This window comes from Podarcis melisellensis (assembly GCF_964234715.1).
Source record: "Podarcis melisellensis genome assembly, chromosome: 13".
Classification (NCBI taxonomy): domain Eukaryota; kingdom Metazoa; phylum Chordata; class Lepidosauria; order Squamata; family Lacertidae; genus Podarcis; species Podarcis melisellensis.
In genome coordinates, this window is record NC_138545.1 from 16788066 (window position 1) to 16803386 (window position 15321).

General features: G+C 45.9%; 1 protein-coding gene across 2 annotated transcripts in view; it reads right to left on the reverse strand.

The window, feature by feature from the left end:
• ITGAL (integrin subunit alpha L) overlaps positions 1–15321 on the reverse strand; it is a 55245-nt gene that overhangs the window by 12829 nt on the left and 27095 nt on the right. For both annotated transcript variants that reach the window (XM_081884730.1, XM_081884731.1), the window contains 14 exons: positions 15021–15181; positions 13244–13395; positions 12909–13037; positions 11294–11367; positions 10218–10353; positions 9210–9314; positions 8257–8336; positions 7825–7908; positions 6824–6899; positions 6166–6276; positions 5860–5928; positions 4958–5062; positions 3999–4094; positions 2839–2946 (listed from right to left, as the gene is read on the reverse strand). In XM_081884730.1, the coding sequence (XP_081740856.1) occupies positions 2839–2946; positions 3999–4094; positions 4958–5062; positions 5860–5928; positions 6166–6276; positions 6824–6899; positions 7825–7908; positions 8257–8336; positions 9210–9314; positions 10218–10353; positions 11294–11367; positions 12909–13037; positions 13244–13395; positions 15021–15181 (1486 nt within the window). The remainder of the gene's footprint in view (positions 1–2838; positions 2947–3998; positions 4095–4957; positions 5063–5859; positions 5929–6165; positions 6277–6823; positions 6900–7824; positions 7909–8256; positions 8337–9209; positions 9315–10217; positions 10354–11293; positions 11368–12908; positions 13038–13243; positions 13396–15020; positions 15182–15321) is intronic.

Below are 15321 nucleotides of genomic sequence, written 5' to 3' on the forward strand. Positions count from 1 at the left end.
TTTACCGTCTCGTCTATTTTCTTATCCATTTTGCCAATCTTTGTATCTAATTGTTCTATTTTTGTTTCTAGGTTCTTTTCAGTCTGCCTAATTTCACTAAACATTTTCAATATTTCCGCTTTAAAATCTGATTCTTGTTTGGATCCCTTTCTTTCCCCCGGAGTCCCCCCTTCACCACTTTTTTTCTGTGTATGCGACATTTCGCCCAATTTATTTATCCCCTTTTCTACCAAAGAGTCAAATTAGTCCCCCCTAATACAATCCCCAATGCCCCTTAAATTCTATAGTCTGTTGTACTTTTAAGTCTGTTTTTGGCCCTATTGTGCTTATAACCAGTAGTCAGTCTCCCCAATCGGTGACCCTTCTTCTTGCCCCCACTTGGGCTAATCCACAGATTAGAGTTATTAGTTATCAGCTTCTAAGTCCAAAGTCCAGGGTATCAGTCCAGTCAGTACTTGATCTTGAGTCTTCCTGCCACCAATCAGGCTAATCCATTTCATATATTAAGGGGCCACCCTCTTAAGAATTTCTTCCTTCTTTGTCTTCCTGCCCTCAATCGGGCTAATTCCCATAAAAGTTTGGGTAAATGGAGTATTCCGGGGGTTGGGCGCCAATAGAATAAGTCCCAATTAAACTTCTTCCCGACAAGTAGAGATCCCACCTCAGAAATTAGTTCTCCCAGAGAAGTCAGAAAAAGAGCAAAAAAAAAAAAAAAAGAAAAACCAGGTTGTAATTTTCCTTCCAACCACCAGGAGGTTGCAATCGGAGGGTAGAGTCCAGACGAAGGGAAAAAAAGAAAAAAAAACCGATGGTAAAAATATATGCAAGAAAGAAGAGACAGAGAAGTAGGTACCAAGAGGCTTCCCCACTTCCCGTTAAGTTCACAATAAAGTCTCTTTTGCGCTGATGGCCAGGTTATTTTGAAAAGTTAAAGTTATTATTTAAGTTTAGTTTAAGTAGTAATGCCGAACCAAACGGACAGTCCCTTTCTCCTCCTTCTTCCTCCTGGCACGCAGCCACCGAAAAGGAACAATGGAGTCTCTAGCCCGATAAGTTCTTTCGTTGCGCAGAGCTTTTAAAAATGAAACTAACAGCTTTCCCTTGCCTCCCGATATAAGGGGGCTGGGGAAATCCGAAACATATACAGGCTGATCGCAATATAGTAACTTGTTGCTCTCCTCTACTTTCCTCTTTTATCAGTTACTTTGTTTCAAATGCTCCGGAAAGTTTCCAAGGAGAGAAAAGTTCGACCGCTAGCGACACTCACGTTTTTCGCTGCTTTGCCTAGATCTCTGCGTCCGCCATGATTTCAGATAAAGGTTGAGCTCTCTTTTTGACCTCCTTTTTGTTCGAATTCTTTAATAACCACTCTGAGTTATAACCTCCTTTTTGAGCTCGAATTTGTTTTTTCTGAGAATCCGGCGCTTCCCCTTCAGGCTCGGGGCTTCGCTTTCTCAAAGGGAGCTATGGCTTCCCTCAGCCCGTTTCTCCCCCCGTCGTACTCTTCGCTCCGAAAAAACGGAGTTACCTGACGTCCGGGAGGTCCGCGTTACGGCTCCACGGGAACCAGTGTATCTGCACACCCTCCAGATACTTTTCAGGGGACCGCTGCGCCCTGCGGAGCCCCTTTTTCCTCCGAGAAGCTCGGGATTCTCCGCAGTGGAGAAATCCCCGCCTGAGTCGGTGTCGCGCTGGACCGGAAGTCGATTGATAACACTTTTAAAAACTGAACCACAGAGTTGTTGGTGTGCTCTGAGCCGCTCCCTGGACCACTATCCCCATGACTGGAGATGGCCAGGACTTCATGCTTGACATTCTAGGACCACCAGCAAAATGGCTGTGCTGCCAAATACAGCAGTTCTTTCCAAGGATATCAAGACAAAAGAATGAGGAGGTGGAACCAAAGCAGTTTTATTAACAAATAAACAGCAGGCATGCAAAGCATAAAATAAAACATACCTGACAGGGCCTACCCAATCTCCCCTTCAGCTGCCTGGAGCCCCAGGTAGAGCAGCAGGAGAAAGACCCTGACCTTAGGTCTCCCAGCATCAGGTCCTTTGATCTGGGTAGAAGCTCCCCAGACCCCTCCCACCTATGGCTTTTATAGCCTGCCTTGATGTAATCAAGTGCACCTGGCATTACTCATGATTAGCCCAGGACCCTGAGATGGGATTAATACAGAGCGGCTGAGAATCTCCCACTACCTGCAGCCGGGCATCCAGCCGCCAGCACTTGCAACACAGAAGAACCCAAGAAACTCCCGACAGGTGTGTGAAACACAAGAATCCAGCAGACCTCAAACTGGGGATGTTAAAGGGAAAGGGACACGCCACCTAACTCCTCAAAATACAATTGTCTTCCACATTTCCACTACAATGGCACTAGAATTCTGCGTAACTTATCAAATCCTACAGGAATCTAACTTGGTATAAGAATGGTATAAATGCAGAATCTGATTCCCACCCCTATGCTGAGGACAACTATCCAAGTTTTAATAGAGCCAAATTTAGAAAAGAACCATTGCTCAGAGAGAGCACATGCTTTACATACAGAATGCCCCAGATTCAAACCCTTCCATCTCCAGGCAGCACAGATAAAATGTCCTGGGGTGGTGGGGGGTCACTGCCGGCCAACATAGGCACCACTTAGCTAAAAACGGACCAGCAGTCTGACATAATAGAAGACAGCTTTGCTGTGACTTCAAGATGAACATGTGGATCTCAACAGAAGCAGATTTAAACTACTGATAAAACTGATGCTGCTAAATTGCCTAAAAAATGAGCTGAGCTCTCAGCTACTCCTACTAACCCAGGATTCCCGATGTACATTGAGTCTTACCTTGTAAAGTGATACAATGATGAGAATTAGCAAGAACAAGCCTCCGACAGCACTGCCTATTATAACAGGGAGATAGTTCATCACATGAATCATCTCCACCTCAGCAACCTGGGGAGCAGGGAGAGAGAGAGAAAAAAACACACACAGAGATCATGACTGGTTGCAATGGGTCTGAGACAGACAGTCTAGTTCTGAAGGAGCCAAATCAGCAGGAGAAAGGTCTTCACTCAAGACTGGCATGCCAGGCCAGTCCTGTATTTTCTCTAGCAAAGGCCTCTCTCTTGCCTAGAATATACCAGATAACGTTTGCTGCTTCTAAAATAGAATTCCAGCTATTACACAGTCAAGGTTAAGAACAAAGGCAACTAAAGCAAGATGCCCTGATACAGCAAAGGCGAAATGAAGCTGTATCTGTGAAGCTAGCTAGTGATCATTGCACACCTGCAATCTTTTCGAAAGGGTATCATACACAGTAGCTAAAGAAGATTTAGGCAGGGAAAGAGGTAGCTTTAAAAACACAATGACTCTAAGAGAAAGGAAGCTATACGGCTCAAGATGCACAGATGCTTCAACACTCTAGAAAGCATTTTGTTCTCAAAATTGGATTGACTTAAGGATTGGTTAAAAGAAAAAGGATAGAATATACACTTAATGTGTCTGAACAAATTTGCCTGTTCTAATTTATGGGGATTCTCTCCAGTTTGATTAATTAAAAAAATTAAAAGTGGGTTAAATATTGTTCTCAGAAACATATGCAATAAGAAAAATCTACCTTTTATAGTCATATTTTGGGAGCTTCTAGACATCCCTCCTGGTATGCTTGCAGAGAGGTGATACAGTATAGCCAGCATTGGGTTGGTAGCTCACACTTTCCAGTGCAATTTAGAAAAGTGACAAGATAATTACACTAGAAAGTGTGGGTTACTGATCAAATTTTTGTGAATAAGCAGCCTATCTGAAAGTGCCTATAATGTACTTCCAGAGGACAAAAAGGCTTTTAATTATGAAATAATATAGGGTAAGGGAGCAGTCTTGTAAACAGTTCTGTAAGGAAATCACTTGGACAGAGAAGGTAGAAGTAATGCTATGAAACCCTGCAAACAATACAGGTAAATCTGCAGAAAGGGAGGAAAAGACGCAATTCCTGCAGCATGCACTACCTGAAATTGGGCAAATTCAGTCGGGTAGAAATTTGTGTATCTTGTAGTATCAAAGGTAAACCACAAGGCTGTGCAAAACTTGAACTGAGATGTCTTCTGCAAGGTAAGAGAAACGGACAATTCGTTTTAGACCACACTGGGCAGGATCATTCACGTGCAGAAAATCCCAAAGAACGAATAATATTTTCAAGCACTTATTGCTGCACCAACTAAATTGAAGTCATATTATCTTAGGAAGTGACTTGGGAGGTATAAGGAGGCCACTCAAAAGATTTCCACGTGTGCCATGGTAACAATAAATCCATAATAAGAACACCACAGCAGGAATGCAACATGTCTGTCTGGAAGGAATGGATGTCATGGCGTTTGCATGATGTTAAATTTAACTGAAAACAAAAGTACAGAGGGGCTGGTGGAGCTCAGTGACTGAGCACATAGTCTTCAGGCAGGCAGTCCCATGTTCAAGACCCTTCATCTCTAGACAGGGCTGAGAAAATACCTCTATCCAAACCCCTGGAGGGTGGCTGCTAATCACTGACGCCAATACTGAGCTTAGAGTGGCTAGATGTAAAAAGAGGACAGAGCTCCTGCACCTTTAATTGCTGAGTCGCTGGTACACACTGCAGAAGACAAAAAGGAGAACCAGCTCCAGTGCTCACTGGTGCAAAACTTACTGTAGCTTAATACATTTAAGAGCAGAAGCACCCCTACAAGAGCTTGAAAAACTTGAGAATTCTTAAAATTCAAAAGCACCCTGTAGCAGTGCAAATAATAATAATTATTATTCTCATAATGGGCTCATTATGTCTTTCCTTCATCATCACTGTGTTGACTGTATTGCCCCCAACCCAGCGTCAATATTACCTTCCATCTCTAAAAACCCATGCCCCAGGTCCCAATGTGGATAGGAGTTGACATTTGCTGCAATTAACCCTTTACGAACCATTCCAAGCCTTTACCTCAATTTTGCTTTGGGTATACATCAAACCAGTGATATGGATTATGGAGGAATTGATCTGTCCAAGATCACACTTGTAGGTGAGATAAGTCCCAGTCGCACATTGCTAGGAAGAAAGCAGAGGAGAGACTTAAAAAGTGCCCATCCACACTTAAGAAACCTTAGTTTTCAGGAGTAGCTACATCTCTAGAAGTGAACAGTAGCACATTATTCTCCTAATAGCCAATTCCATGCAGAATTTCTTGCAAAACAATGATTCCTAATATAAAGCATTTTTATAAGTCGTCACTAAAATACAGTGGTGCCCCGCAAGACGAACGCCTCGCAAGACGAAAAACCCGCTAGACGAAAGGGTTTTCCGTTTTGGAGGCGCTTCGTAAAACAAATTCCCCTATGGGGTTGCTTCGCAAGACGAAAAAAATCTTGCATCCCCCCGCGGTTTTTTTCCGCTTTTTTTGCCCTTTTCTTAAGCCGCTAAGCCGCTTATCAGCTGTTCCGCTGATAAGCCGCTTAACAGCTGATCGCTGGAAGCCGCTTGACAGCTGTAGCGCTAATCCGCTAAGCTGTCAATGGGCTTGCTTCGCAAGATGAAAAAACCGCTATACGAAGAGCCTCACGGAACGGATTAATTTCGTCTTGCGAGGCACCACTGTATATGCATTCCTATACACACTTTACCCCAGTGTGTGCATTTTTGTAGACATCACTGGGTCAGAAAACTGCACGGCAAAATTCGGAGAAGTGCAAATGGCCGTGTTTCAGTTTGCTTATTGTTTCGGAAGTGCAAATTAGGCAAGTTTTCCTTTAAATGTCAACTGAACTAAATCCCTCCCCCCAACACACTCTTGCAGCAGGCTTTGAGACATAATCCTTAGTAAGTGATCTTGTGCAGAGACAACCAACCTCAGACAACTTGACTTGGACCTTTGTGCTTTTCTCCATTTCCATGGGTTGGCACACTGCAGAGGGTACCTAGGAATTGGAGAAAAATCTGTGTTTGTTACCATTGGAAAAAATATGGAAGTTTAAAGTTACTGGACCCGTATTTCAATGCATTGCTTGATCATCCTTCACTTGCCCAATGGTGAATTATGTGGGCGCCCCCCACCCATTGCTTAGCCACCCTTAAAGCTAGCACTAGGGGGTGCTGAGCTTCCACATTTTACACCCGCTAGCTGCCCTTGCCCTGTTGTTTTATATTGTACTTACTGTTCGGATGTTATCCACCTCCCAGGTCAGCCCGGCAGGTAAGGCAGTCGGCACCTTCACGATCACTGACAGTGCAGGAGGTGCGAAAGCACCCAAAGGCCGGTTTGTTAGCTGCGGGAAGGGGAGAGGGAAAAAGGAGAGAGTGACTAAGGCAAGGAGACTCAACAAATTAAACTTCAGGGAATCATGGATCATTGCATTGCAGAGTTGGAAGGGACCCTGAGGATCCTCTAGCCCAGTGGTTCCCAATTGGTGGGGTCCCTCGCACCATTCACATTAACAAAAACCACCATAGAGATATCAAAACTTTCAAAAGTAGGGGGTCCCACAGTACTTAGCTAATTGGGAGCCACTGTTCTAATCCAAACCCCTGCAATTTAGGAATATGCAGCTGTCCCATACAGGGATCAAACCTGCAACCTTGGCATTATCAGCTCCTGTTCTGATCAATTGAGCTATCCGGGCCCAGTAGTTTGTTAAGAACTGTAGTTTGTTAAGAGTGCTGAGAACTGTAGCTCAGTGAGGGGTAAACCACAGTTCCCAGGATTCTTTGGGGAAGCCGCATGCTTTAAGTGTATTGTGTGTACCCACTCACAAATGTATTATGGCATGAGCTTTTGTGAACTCTTTTTTGTGTAGTTAGTAGTCTCTCACTCACTTCATACGAGTGTGTCACCGTCTTATTTTCTTGACGCTGGGAAGTGAAGTTCACATAGTGGCTGGATGTTTCTGACCTGCATGGGAGAAAAAGTAGAGATGAGGGAGGTGAAGAACGGAGGCAGGGAGCCCAACCCCAAGGAGCACAATTGCTGCAGCCAGTGACCCTACAATGGTGGCAGCGAACTCAGCAAGGCGCCACCGGGTGTTTCTCATTGTTACCACAACCCCTCTGTGCCCACATTGCTGCCCCCACAAAAGTCTCAGTCCAGCTACTAGCTAGGGGGCAGAAAAGGAGCCTGATCTTCTTGTTACCAAGAAGAGATGTTTTATCTTCAGCTGTCGTAGTGGCCAGATACGGTGCGAATGCAGTTTAATGTGCATATTTTTGTGACGTAAATCACAGCTGTGTGAGCAGCCCTGGAAGCGGTGGGGGAACTTAAATATGGAGAAATAAACAAACTGAGGGAGTAGATGAAATTATTTTGATTGGGAAGATGGTGTGGGAGAAAAGAGCTAAAATAACTCTTTCCTCTAAACACACGCACATACTCATCTGAAAAATCTTGGGAGTCTCCTGTGGCTTCATTTAAAATTGCCAGTTCTATTCATAGATTCCTTGTGTATTGTGTACTTTACCTCTTAGACCTTGCATTCACAGAGGCAGCAAAGGATGTAATACTTAAGTGTCTGGGCCAGCACCACCAAATCCCCCCACATAAAAAAGCTTATGATGTCAGGGAGGAAGAAGGCCAAGCCTTCTACAAAGCACAGTTTTCTATGTGGAGGGATTTCCCCCCCTCCCATATAGAAATACAGACACACCTCACACACAAAGCTGGAATGTTCAGGATGCTGAATTCTGCCCCCAGTACCAAATTCTAGGCTTGCCCATCACTGGCATGGAATCACAGCATACCCCCAGCCCTGGTTACAATTCTCAAGCTCTACCCTCAGCCTGAGCAGTCAGATGAGAAGGGAAAACAACTACTTGTCTCTTACTCCTTGACAATGATGTTGATGGGGTACCGGACTGGGATGGTGTGACTGGCCCCGGTGTCAAGAGTCTCATTCACGTTGTTTTCGCTACAAGACAGAGACAGACATCAAGAAAATGCAAAATATCCCTTCACCTGCCACCCCAGAAATGGCCCTGACTTCTGCACCCATACTCAGGCAGGAAATTCTGTAACAAAAACTTGCAAATAACTATTCATCTAGACACCTATGGGTTGTGTTCAAGTATGACTAACTTAGGTGCATTAATTTCAGTGGGTCTACTCTGAGAAAAAAGTGAGTGGACAGGGCACCTACGCCTATAACAGTTAGGTAGCAGAGGAGAAAGCAGCAGAGGTGTTTTGCATGACATGCTCCCCCTGCTGAAATCCCTTCTTCTACACATCTATTAAAAGGTAGAAGGGAGGATACACCTACCTTGTGACATTTGCCTTCATCTCCAAGTAATCTCCCCAGGAGCTGTTGCTGAGGATGCTAAACCTGAGCTGAATTAAAGCCTGCAATGGAGGAGGGAGGAGATCAAAAGTGAGACAATTCATGGCACTTGCTGCCTGCCTGGCTCCCTCCCTCCTTCCCTGACCCCATCCCCTTTCGTCCCTCTCATGCAGAACAAAGGATCCTCATTGCATCTTGAAATGAAAACTCTAGTAAGAAACAACAGCTTTCTTTTCTTTTCAATCCTATGCTGGTGGACGTCTTAAAGAGGCAGTTTGCTGACAAAATGCAGCCATGAAAGAGAAAACTACAAAAATTGCGAAGAAAGGAAGATAAAAAATGTGCTTCCTTTGTGATCGGAAGCCACTGCCCTTTCTCAGCTTTCCCCTTCCCTACGTTTGTTGCAAATGATCTCACTGAAGCACTCACACACTGGGCATCTGCTGCAGCCAGCATCTCCTACTCTCAAAGTCTCCCCCTTTCCTCCTGCTGTCCTGGCAGGATCCCCCTGAACTCACCGCGCTTCTGCTTGTTATCCTCAGCCCCCATCCCCACACATGCCAAAAAGGTTCAAGTTTCTAACAAGTCACATATATATCCACCAAGGCACAACAGAAAACTAATTACACTTCTTAAAACTGACAATAAACTACCAATGATATCTTCTTTTCTCGCTTTTTATTAAGCGAACAAAAAACTTCTCATTGTATTTTCTCTAGTTACTGCTTAATTATTTGTTAAGCCAATTCATTGTTCCGAAACTTCATTCTTTACTGAAAAAGCTATCCAGAGAGCATATGTTAACCCTCTTTCCTCTTTCCACCACCCTTTGAGGTCAGTCAGGCTGAGAGACTGTGACTGGCCCAAGGTTGCCCAGGGAGTTTCATGGCTGAGCAGGGAAGGAGTGCCAGGTGCCAGTGTCACCACATGCTCACCTTAGTATTGCTCTTGAAGACAGGATGGCTGATGTTGCAAGAGAGACCCTTGAGGTGCTGGCTATCCAGTAGCCCATCGCAGCTCATGACAAGCAGAGTGTTGGACTGTGAGAAGAGAAAGGGTGGAGCAAGTTCAGGGTTGATGTCAACCTTGGGTTGCTAACACTTGGCCTAGTTAGCATACCTTTTGTTGTTGTTGTTGTTGAAAAAATGGCCCAGCATGCTGAGCCCAGTGTCATGTTAATTTCTCAACATAGTGTCATTCCAGGGTCTTGTGATAAGTCAAAGCTAGCCTTAGCCACCAGGTGCTGCTAGTAGCAGAGCTTAGAGTACTGCTGCCTGTGAAGTCCAAGCTTCACACGATAGGACTCTTTGCCTCCAGTGGGGCAGGCTAAGCTCTTTTAGTCTGTGGCCCTCAAGGCCTTTTTGGGTGGCTCTCTGCAACATTTGAAGCCAAGTCCTTGCACTGCCTTCCCAAAGCGGGTAAGCAAGGGTAAGGGTCCGGCCTCCTTCCCAAAGCCTAGTTAGTGCTTTGTCAGCTTTGGAAGGAGTTAGGAGGGCTCTAAGAACCTGCCAGAGCCTCACACCTCCTTCCCAAAGCCTAGCACCTTGGTTAGGTGGCTTTGGGAAGGCAGCACAAAGGCGGTGGGGTGTGTGTGTGTCAATTTTTGGCTTCGCTCCTCTCCCCGCATGTGCAACAAGGCAGTGTGTGGTCTGTGGGTTCCATTTTGAAGTTCTCTTGCAGCTCGCTTGGTGTGAAAGTTGAGGATTCCCCTTGGGAGGGAGCTACGTGCATTTCCATTAAGGTCCTGGGCTGGGAAGAGAACGATTTAAGCACCTGTGCCCACCATAGCACTGCATCTTCTTGTTTCATTCTTTTCGTCACTGCTGCCAAAAATGCGGGGGAAAGGGTTTGGGTGTGTGATCAGACCAGGCTCTAGGAAGCCTTCAAACCTGAAGCCAGCCCCAATCCAGTTCCAGTGCCCCTTTTGCAGAGGGAATACCTACCACCCAAGCTTTGCGAAAGGAAAGGCCTGGTATGTGAGGCACGTGGAGGGTCACAGAGTAGGCATCCTCTTTGCGGTTCTCCAGCTCCAAGCTCATGTCCAAGTCTCTTCCAGGAAACACAACCAGCTCCTGAGACCTGATCAAGAGGATGTTGGGTAGACAAGCTGATTAGCAGGCCTTGGTTCCTGAGTCTGGGAGGTGGGACTGTTGAATGTGCTAGGAAACTGGTGTAGCCTTTGAGTCTCAGTTCCGCCCAAAACTCACAACAGAGTCGCAAGGCTGCCTTCACCATCCAGCTGCCCACTAAACAGGTACAGTCAAAAGCATTGAGAGGACGCTGGGTTGGTGAAGGCTGCCATAGGGCATACCTACATAAAGCTGACTCAAAACAGGGAATCTTGGGAGGTGTAATACTATGATGGGGAAAAGAACTAAAGATCTCTGAGACCATTCTTAGCAGCCTCACCAAATTAAGTCCCAGCATTCTTTGGCAGAAGCCACAGTGTTAATGTAGCATAAAATCAAGGTAAGCCTTATATTTACTGCTATAAGCTTTGTAAAATAATATTGTTGAAAACTAAAGCAGAGGACAAAGTTCACAGAACACCATGCAAGTCTTGCTACAGTTCTCAAAATGGCCACTGCTCTAGATTTAAATGGTGTTCTCCAGAATGGCTTCCCTCCCTGCAACACAGTCAATACTTTGGTTCCCAGAGACATTACAATTTTGTAGTCTAGCTATACCAAGCATAGTACGCTCTCAACCTCAGCCCCTATCTACAATCCTTCAAAGCAGAAGTGACCAATCTGTTGCCCTCCAAGTGTTGTTGGACTCCTATTCCCACCAGTCCCCAGCTAGGACAGCCAATGCTCAATGCTGACAGGAGAACCACTATTGGAAGGATTGCTGTTATAATGTATATGAATTTAAAACTCTCAGCATTTAAAATATGCTGGCATATATGCTAAGACTTATTATTGCAAAAATTCAGACCTGTCCTCCCTCTACCACTTTTAATTTGTTATCCTACACTAAAAGCACCAGTGACTGTTAGCATCAAGGATGTTCAACCTACCCTGAATTGTGAAAGGAGAGTTTCAGGTCAGCATGACACACCTGATCTTCCCCGCAGTGCTTGTCAAAAGGAATCTAACATGTGAGCCAAGAATATTAGAACAGTTAATATGCAACATCTTCTGAACAAGCTACCTCTTCCTGCTGAAAACAGCTAGGCTCTGCCCCGTCCCCAGATCTCCTGCCTGCTGGCTCCAAACCATGGGATCCCATACATTTCCCTCCCCCTTTAGCTCTAGCTATTGGGAACAGATAAAGCTGTTTTCATGCGTGTACTTATGCAGAAGAGTTTGTACTTCGTTCTGCACATCCGAAAGAACAACCTCCACTGCATGCTGCAGGCATCAGTCTCAATTTTGCTTTATGTGCCCAGTTCCTTTGCCCAAACCCATTAAATCCCATTTCCTTCCCTGAGAATCTGGGGTCAAGACAAGACTTGCCCACCCCACCCCCCTGGTCTATTGGTCCTTTCACACTGGTTTTTTGTTTCGCTTCATCGCCAACATGTCATTGGTTGTGTGTAGCCAGCTTAAAATGAAGCTACGGCTGTGTACACACACCACCACTGGCTTTGGCTCCTGTGCACTCTCACTACAGATGTCTGAAGCTGAGTGCCCATGACATTAGCCACAGTCCCTCAGTATCCTGTAGCTTCTTGGGAAATACTGCTGTTTGGTGCATGTTCCCCTCAAGCCAGCTCCCATCCAATTTGAAAACCGTAAGCGGCAGTTAGGCTGGGGCATGAGCATTTCAGACAGCCGTTGCACATGTGCAAATGACAACACATGCGCAGATGGCAGCTTCGTTGGATTGGAGTCAGGAGGCTGCAGGCATAGCGAAAGTCATCATCTAATGTGCATCAGGTGAAGACATCACTTTCCCTTGTTTGCTGTACACAGCAGCATAAAAATAGGGACTTGAAGCACTGTGGGTGGGGGGGAAATGGCTCCACCGTGTTTCAAGCAGCTAATGCGTACACAGCCTAAGTTGTTCTTTTTCCCAAATTGGATCTAAGTATCCATGATGGATGGCCACAAAACCCCCCTCCCACTGTCAAACAGCTCTTACACACCATTCCACTTTATTAAGTTTTCTGCAACGCTTCCCGAATGGAATTGCATTACAGGGGTACCTTGGGTTAAGTACTTAATTTGTTCCGGAGGTCCGTTCTTAACCTGAAACTGTTCTTAACCTAAAGCACCACTTTAGCTAATGGGGCCTCCTGCTGCCGCTGCGCCGCCGGAGCACGATTTCTGTTCTCATCCTGAAGCAAAGTTCTTAACCTGAGGTAATATTTCTGGGTTAGCGGAGTCTGTAACCTGAAGCATATGTAACCTGAAGTGTATGTAACCCGAGGTACCACTGTATTGCCATTTGGAGGGACACTCTTGCACTATAGTGTAACAGAAGCAGGACAAAGACGACAACAACAACACCCTGAAAACATTTGCGTCATAAAAAGTTACCGATCCCAATTTTTTTAGTAGGTGCAAACCAGGATGGTGTCTAACCGCCCCATTACGATCATGACCATGAATCATTGTGAATGCAGACTAAAAAAGGCCACCTGGATGGTCCTTGTAATCCTACTTTCAAAGTATCAGGAGTCCTCTCACCTCCACCGTCACTGTGTTACTTAGGGGGTTCAGAACAGGTCTAGGGTGTCCATTGCTAGGGTTGTTGTCAGGCCCAAGAGAGAAATTCATAAAGAGCTTGATAGGCGATATGTAATCCTCAATGCAGCTCTGAAAAGGAATGGAGGCAGCTGGCAGATAACTTCACGCACCACCCTTACAGATATTGAAGCCAGAACTCTCATAAGAGGGGTTCTTGGGCACCCACCCCAGAAGCAGCCGCATCTTCAGCAAGACGCAATAGATGCCTGTGTGGACAGCTGCCATATCTCACCCCTGGTGAAGCTTCATGGAAATGAGGACAACCCTCCATTTACCTTGAAGAGAATGCTCTCCTGTATGCACACTTCTCCCAGAGAGAGTTCCTTCACCCCATCTGTGACTTTCGTGCCATTCTTAAACACTCCTCGGTGCCTCATCCTGTTCCGGTCGATCTCAAAGCGGAAGGAGAGCTTGGGAGAGAGGGGTCCTGGAGGGAAAGCGGGAGAGAGATTATGCATATAAAGGGATGGTGCACTGATGACAAAAGACAGCCAACACTCTTAAGTGGAAGGGTAGCAGGATGAAGACCACCTGGAGGAAATATTGGGGGAGATGGGGTAGGGTGCTATTTTATGCCAAGATCCTTGTTTTGTCAGAAGTAATTCCTGTCCAGCAAGAACCCACCGCAATGTTAATTAGTAGCTGCCTCCTTGCCGCTGCTGCCTCTGTTTCTTGTTTGGTACAGTAGCATCATTGCTCATTAATTGACCTTTGATTGTTTTGTAATAATTCAGTTCCTAGAATCATAGAATCATAGAGTTGGAAGAGACCACAAGGGCCATCGAGTCCAACCCCCTGCCAAGCAGGAAACACCATCAGAGCACTCCTGACATATGGTTGTCAAGCCTCTGCTTAAAGACCTCCAAAGAAGGAGACTCCACCACACTCCTTGGCAGCAAATTCCACTGTCGAACAGCTCTTACTGTCCTGATCCAAATAGTGTGGTTCCCCCACCCCCAATTCCCTTCATATTTTTCTTATTTTCATTTTTCTTTCAGAGGGAAATAGTGCTATTTAAAAAATAAAAACAATCAGTGTACCAGTAATTGAAGACCCCTGCTGAAAGGAACTGCAAGTCCAGTTATGGGGCTATTCATCAAGAATGCTCCTGTTGCACTAAACAGAAAGCACTGAAAAGAGCACAAGCAGTGAAGAGGATGCTTTGAAATCAAGGCACAGCAGTTCTTAAAGGCCTTGCAGTGCTCTGCCAGTCAAACAGCAGAGCAAACTGGTCCTTTTTTTATGACACCTGTCTGTCTCAAGAGACAATGGAGTGGGCCTCAGGGGATAAAGTCCATTGCATTAGCAGCATCAAAGTGACCTCCCTGGAGCGTAAGTCTGGGCAGTATGTATGGAGGTCCTGGGCTGCCCAGACAACAAGCCCCCCTCTTGGCCTCGCTGATGTGGTCCAAAGGAAAGCACAGCAAAATGTTTGGCACCAGCGTGGCAGCAGGAGTTGCCAGAAGGAGGCATACAAGGTGCTGTCTGTTTTAGGGACTCCACTCTGGATTTGTGTAGGGTTTACTCCTTAGCCTTAGGCTCAGTGTTTTCCTTCTCCTAATTGGGCTACCTTCCCAGGTTGATGAGTCCCATCTGCCCCTCACTTCCCTCCACAGCACATGCAGAAACCGCCTTCCTGACAACAGGACCCACTGTTAGTCTCATCCTCTCCATCCACTGGAGCCTGTCTCTGCATGCAAGGGAAGTAAACTGGTACTGCAGCTGCAAATTTAAATGGAACAATAATCCCTACCAATTGGTCTGGGGAAAACGAGAGGACAACACAGAAAACACTGGGATGCAATGGATTGGTGAGGCCGTTGTCTGAATTCTGTATAAAAGGTGAGCGAGGTGAACAAAAGGTACCAATTTCAGACAGAACAGCTAGTGTGGAATATGTGGGATACTTTTGGGGGAAAGGGAGCTACTGTGGGAACATGTTATGCCTCAGCCCCCAGGTCAGTCCTCTACTGCAGATGTGGGTGATGAATCCTCCCCTGGACAGCAGGATTAGGCTCAAGGCAAGGTCCACAATTCCCTGGTAACCCTCACCTTGGTAGTGCTTGGTGGCCAAGCTAGTGCTGAAGCAGATGCTGAGGTCGACCACCAGATTCTTCCAGGTGCTGGCATCACCCAGACACTCCACATCTTCCCGTGGGATTTCCTTGGGCGAGGAGTCCACCTTTGTCACCACGGTAATGATGGGTCTGGAGCTGCAGGAACCAGAGATGGCAACTTGGGTTGTTGTTTCATTTAAGAGAAATGTTTGTGTCCTGGCTTTGGGGCCCCCAAGGTGAGGACAGTCATTAGATTTGGAGCAAGGGGTCACCAGCATGCTGATGAGGAACCCCCG